General features: G+C 40.4%; 1 protein-coding gene across 1 annotated transcript in view; it reads right to left on the bottom strand.

The window, feature by feature from the left end:
- Positions 1-532: 532 nt before the first annotated feature.
- Positions 533-6,000, bottom strand: part of CCDC85A (coiled-coil domain containing 85A) — a 337,993-nt gene continuing 332,525 nt past the window's right edge. Inside the window, exon 3 of the mRNA XM_063443740.1 lies at positions 533-1,327. Coding sequence (XP_063299810.1) covers positions 1,278-1,327 — 50 coding nt within the window. The 3' untranslated portion in view covers positions 533-1,277. The remainder of the gene's footprint in view (positions 1,328-6,000) is intronic.

The following is a 6,000-nucleotide window of genomic DNA, read 5'->3' as shown; positions in this document are numbered from 1 at the left end:
TATTTTAATAAATGCAGTGCAATTCGGTATAGTTTTAAATAACCAGAAAACATATAAAACAGAAAAAAGCATTCAAAAACATAATGTGTCTCATGTCATTTATTTTTTTCAAAATTAATTTTTGACTTGAAAATTAAATGTACTATTTGCAAGCCAAGAGTGGTCCCAATATATTTTTCTGAAATAATCTAAATCATATAAAAAAGTTTTTTTTTTTAGTTTTTTTGCTGTTGTCATGTTTTAGAAATAAATACTATTTTATCTTTTGTTTGCTACAGTCCCTGAAACGAAACCATGGGACTCATAAACTAAACCGGGAATGGTAAAGAATTGACAAGGAAATTTGCATTTTTTTTGCGAAACACCTTGGAGCTTGAAAAACAGTTGAAGATTTCGTCCAATTTCGCAAATTGTCCCTATTTAAAAATTTCATTGTCAAACCCCCGCATTTCTTTGTTCAGTGAATAAACCACAGTATTTATTTATTATTATTTTTATTATTAATATTACTACTTTATTTAGCACCTCAAAATATAACTAGATAAGTAATACGTTAGCTGGCAATAGTTTGACCTTTAGAATATACTTGGACCATGATTGTGCAGCACCTTTTGAAGAATGTGTATATGGATCGTCAGAAATAAGCTTTTAATAACACAGTTTGAAAGCTTTTTTAAAATGATATAATGTGCAGATAATTTATATTGTTTAAGATCACGCAATAAAGCCTACCCTACCTCCTACCTTTACAAATATTGATAGCATTGTTAAAAATAAATTTTAATTTTCATCATCTCTTTAGTTTAAGGCCAAGAAGACTACGTGTCACTTAGCGATATAATACCTTTAAATTGCTGTAGATTTACAATAACGTTTTATCATATTTACTTAGGCTTTTTAGAATATATCCACATATTTTGTAAGAGTATATTGAAAATGATTGTAATATTAAACGCATGTTTACCTTTTGACTTTAAATAACTTTACCATAACCAAAAGGTATTTTATATTTTAAATGTGCTGTAAAACTAGATGTGCTTATTGTCCAAAGGACATAACTGCAGCTTGAACGATAATATTAAGCGAGTTGTGCCAATTTTAAATTAATCAATCTATTACGTCAGATGACCCACTCTGCCTGGGGCTTAATATTTGTGATTAATTCTTCTATGTGACTCTCCCACTGTCATTTAAATTTGTTCTTTATCTTAAGAAGGGCTCAGGCGATATCCATCTTCAGTCACATTGGTCCTTTATATTGATTTGCAGAGAGATGTCTAATTCCAGGACATGAACCTGCAGCATCTCCAAGTTTCCTCCACACAGCCTGAAAAAACAACATAAGATAATGTTAAGAAAATGTTAATTAAGAAGCACATACTTTTTGTTACATAAACTCTATGCTGTAGCATATAATATAAATTTATTCAAAATTTCATAATGAGTGAAGAGATGGGGTCCCTGGGCTGGCAACTTTTGAGCTAGGGTAAAAATAAATTGATATGCCTATCCTGATGTAAGATTGAGATGATCAAACTGAAACGTCAATTGGTTTTTTTGTACAAGTCGCTATCCTGATATGATTTTTGTGTGTATATATATATATGTATATATATATATATATATATATATATATATATCAAGCGATAAAGTGGAGCACTCAAAAAGGACTTTTCAATCGTGAATTTATTAGTACGAAAACGCTTACATTAAATCATCTGTTTCTGAAACAGATGATTTAATGTAAGCGTTTTCGTACTAATAAATTCACGATTGAAAAGTCCTTTTTGAGTGCTCCACTTTATCGCTTGATATATATCCGGACGCTGGATGCACCAAAGGCAAGATACATTGGATTAACTTGCAGGGGTGAGTGCCTAAATTATCATTTTTTCTATATATATATATATATATATATATTTTCCCAGGTCCCAGCACTCAATGTTCCCGGCCTTTTCCTTGCTCCGGTGCAAGTAATCTCCAACCAATGTATAGCGTCCAAGTAGAGAGCACTCTGGAGTCTTAATATTATATCAAAATAAATACTGCTTTATTGTGCAGAATACAAAAATGTCGACGTTTCAGTCACAGTAGACTTTTCTCAAGGTACATCCAGTGTAAGGGGGGTCACCCCTGAACCACAATGTCACTTTGGAGAGGTGTCTGCCATGCTTGGGGTTCACCCAGCATAAGGAGGGTCCCCTGTTAATCACTCCGTTATGTGCCTCCACTACTGTGTCCTGTATCCCTGTGGGGATGGAGTATATCCAGTGGTTGTGAGGTCCAGTGGGATTAGGGAGCTGAGTAAGTTATCAGCTCTATTTAATTTTCCTGCCAGCAGATAGAGTAAAGCATCCACTATGTGCCCACAGCAGGGGAAAGTCCATTCTTAATCCTCCAGATTTACAAGAAAACTTTTATTCCACATGACATTTGTATGTAACATTATAGAGCAAACTGCAAGCAGACCTGAGTACTGCATCCAGTATATGCACACAGCAGGGATCAGTCCTACATAAGTGGACACTCCATGCATAATCCTGTCAACTTTATTCCACCTGCCAGTGTTGTGTAACAGGATTGATTTCAGCAGTGAACATTTAATACATAATCTCCCAGAAAAAGACTTGGAGAACTTCATTTCACAGGAACTTTATTTTTGACAATGTAGAGCAGACTGCCAGTTCGTGGGAATCACGAACTGGCTAAAACCGAATGGCCGACGTGAATCTCGCGAGAGCCACGAGATTCAAGATGGCTGCCGTTCGCGCGCAAATGCGCCGTGCGGTCCGTGATCGCCAAAGCGATCGCGGCCCGCCGGTGCAGTACTGAGTCCACCCGGTACCCTCAACCCCCAGAGACCTGCCCTGAAGTCCTGGCACCATAGCAAACAAAACACGATCACGGTAAAACGCTGCGATCCGTGCGAGATTAAATCAGAGAAAGTGAAACAACAAAGTGCCAGCAGAGACAAGTCCAATAGAAAAACGTAAAATCAACAGCAAAAAAATCAGGATAGAAGGACCAATGTAATCCCCACAAAGCAAAAGGAAATTAGCAAATTATCATATTAACCCTTTAAGGACACATGACATGTGTGACATGTCATGATTCCCTTTTATTCCAGAAGTTTGGTCCTTAAGGGGTTAAACGCTTGCTACTTTACGATTAGTTAATGTGCAGAGAGCAGTTCATGTGATCAAAGGCATGGTGTGGAGGATCGGCTATAGTGGGACACGCTTGGCAGGCTGCTGTTTACTGCTTGTGCTCATCCGATCTTTTCTGGACGAGAGGTGCAGACCCTGAGAGTCCCTGATACCTGGAACAACAAAGGCAAGTCTCTGGCTGAGTGCCGGGTTCGCGGCTTGAGGTGGTGGAAGCTTGTTTTGTCGGGTGGTCGGATCTGTCCCGGTGGTGCTTCACGTCCGGTGCGGGATTGTGGTGGCTTAAGGTGGAGGCGAGTGCTTGACGTAGGGCAGGCTCTGCATTTCTGTTTGTGCCTCCGATCCCGTCTTCGACGCCTTTTGCGTTGGTGGATTTTAATGGGGACTGCTTCGCTTAGCTGTGGTGGAGCTTGTCGGGGCTGTGGTGGAGCTTGTTGGGGCTTCCTGCTTGTTATTTGCTTCCAAAATTGATTAAAGAGTCTGTCCAGCTTAGACTCAATATCCTGCCATGCTTTGCTGGTACCAGGTGGACACGCGGCTGCCGCCATATTGGGAGAGTCGCAGATGAGTATCTCAGCCTGGGCGGCTGTGCTCTGTGCGTCCATTAGCGGTCCGAGGAGGGGGTAACGGAGCTCCTGCCGGGAAGTAGCTGCTCCTGGGCATCCCAGGATCGGGAGATCGTCCGCCTCTCCCGGTGAGCACCAGGCCACACTTGCCACGTGGAGGTAAGTAACACTCTGTTGAGTTGCTGACCGCTATTAAGCATGTCGGGTCGGTCAGGTAGGAGCAACATTGCTGGGTCATCCCCTTCTGGGGTGAAATTCGCTTGTTGATAGCTGCTTAAAGTGAGATATTGAGGGAGCTCACACGAAGTGCGTCTTTCCTCCATAACAGCTAGGCCCCGCCCCCCGGAAGCTGCATTCTTAGTGAGAGGAGGGACAGTGTAGCTGCTGCTGATTTAATAGGGAAATCGATAGCTAGGCTAGTGTATTCAGTGTCCACTACAGTCCTGAAGGACTCATCTGATCTCTGCTGTACGGACAGCACCCCAAAAAGCCATTTTTAGGGCTAGAACATCAGTCTGCTTTTTTTTTTCTGTGTAATCTAATTGCAGTTGCCTGCCTGCCAGCGTGTGTGTCAGGCACACAGCGTATACTGTGCTGACTTGCCCAGTGCCACCACTCATATCTGGTGTCACAATAGCTTGCATTTAAAAAAAAACCAAAACTTTTTTGACTGTAATATAATAGCAGACAGTTTCCTTCAGACGTGTGCGTTTAACCCCTTAAGGACCAAACTTCTGGAATAAAAGGGAATCATGACATGTCACACATGGCATGTGTCCTTAAGGGGTTAAGGGCCTGCCAGGGCACAGTGTCACACCAGTGCAACTCATATCTGGTGTAACAGTAGTGTACATTAAAAAAAAAAACTAGAAATTTGACTGTGAAATACTAGCAGTCAGTTTCCTTCACACGTGTGCGTTTCAGGGCCTGACAGGGCACAGTGTCACACCAGTGCAACTCATATCTGGTGTAACAGTAGTGTACATTTAAAAAAAAAATACAGGGGGCTTGTTGTCACCTTTCGGGGACCCTTGGTGTTGTACGTGGCTGGGTGGAGGAAGAGACCTTCAATGACATCAGTGAGGACAAGGAACGGGACATGGCTAGCTTGGTATCCAACCTTGTGCAAATGGGGAGTTTGCGGTTGTGCAAATGGACTGTTTGCGGTTGTTTGCAGTGCATTAAACGGGGAGTTTGGTCTGTCACTGTGAAGCGGGCGTAACCCTTACACTACCTGATCGATACACCATCATACCTGATGTTTTAAAGCACGTTATTCCAAACAATTTAGGAATGTTAGGTGATTTATGCCCTTTATGGATTAAAACCAGACTCTGCATCAACTATGTAATTTTCCATGGGAGTTTTGCCATGGATCCCCCTTCGGCATGCCAAAGTCCAGGTGTTAGTCCCCTTGAAACAACTTTTCCATCACTATTGTGGCCAGAAAGAGTCGTTGTGGGTTTTAAAATTCGCCTGCCTATTGAAGTCTATAGCGGTTCGCCCGGTTCGCCGTTCGCGAACATTTGCCGTTCGCGAACGGAAAATTTTATGTTCGCGACATCTCTACTTGTCATTAAAAAATTCTGTTAGTCCAATAAAAACAGTATTACAAGATACAAATTTTATCTGTTTTTACATCTACATCACTGGACTAATACGGCTACAATCTCTACTTGAACTCTCTCTCTCTCTCTCTCTCTCTCTCTCTCTCTCTATATATATATATATATATATATATATATATATATATATATATGATCAATTGTGTGGATTAAACTGCTTTCTAACATCTCTAGCATTTAGCTGTTGTGCTACTAATTTGGATATTGATGGTACTAGTCCTTTTATGTCTATTCCATTTTCCAAGCTTTCATTATTTAGAGAGCCAGGTTTTAGACAGATTTCCTTTGTGAATTTGTGGGTGGATTTAGTGGTTAGCCCACAGCTGCAAGCCATTTAAGTGGCTATATCCGCTTTAAAAGCATTTGTGTGGTCTAGAGAAAACGACAGACAAGCACGAAATGCGTAGACTTTGGAGGCAGCACAAGTAGAGCTTTTTTTGTTATGCTTAAATTTTTTTGAAATTTTTAAAGATTGGAAGAATAAAGATTGTAAATTGTTTTAATAATGCAAGCAGTGTTGAAATTTGTCTGATGTAACTTGAATCCATTATTTTAAACTGCTCTCTAGCCTTGGAGATCCATTCTGTTATAAACTGCAACGTGTCCAATTAAGTGATGGTAAACATTCTAGACCAAAAATGTAGC

Source organism: Pelobates fuscus, chromosome 2 (genome assembly GCF_036172605.1).
Source record: "Pelobates fuscus isolate aPelFus1 chromosome 2, aPelFus1.pri, whole genome shotgun sequence".
Lineage (NCBI taxonomy): Eukaryota > Metazoa > Chordata > Amphibia > Anura > Pelobatidae > Pelobates > Pelobates fuscus.
Note: the sequence above shows the minus strand (reverse complement) of the source record. Positions and strands in the feature narration are given on the sequence as shown.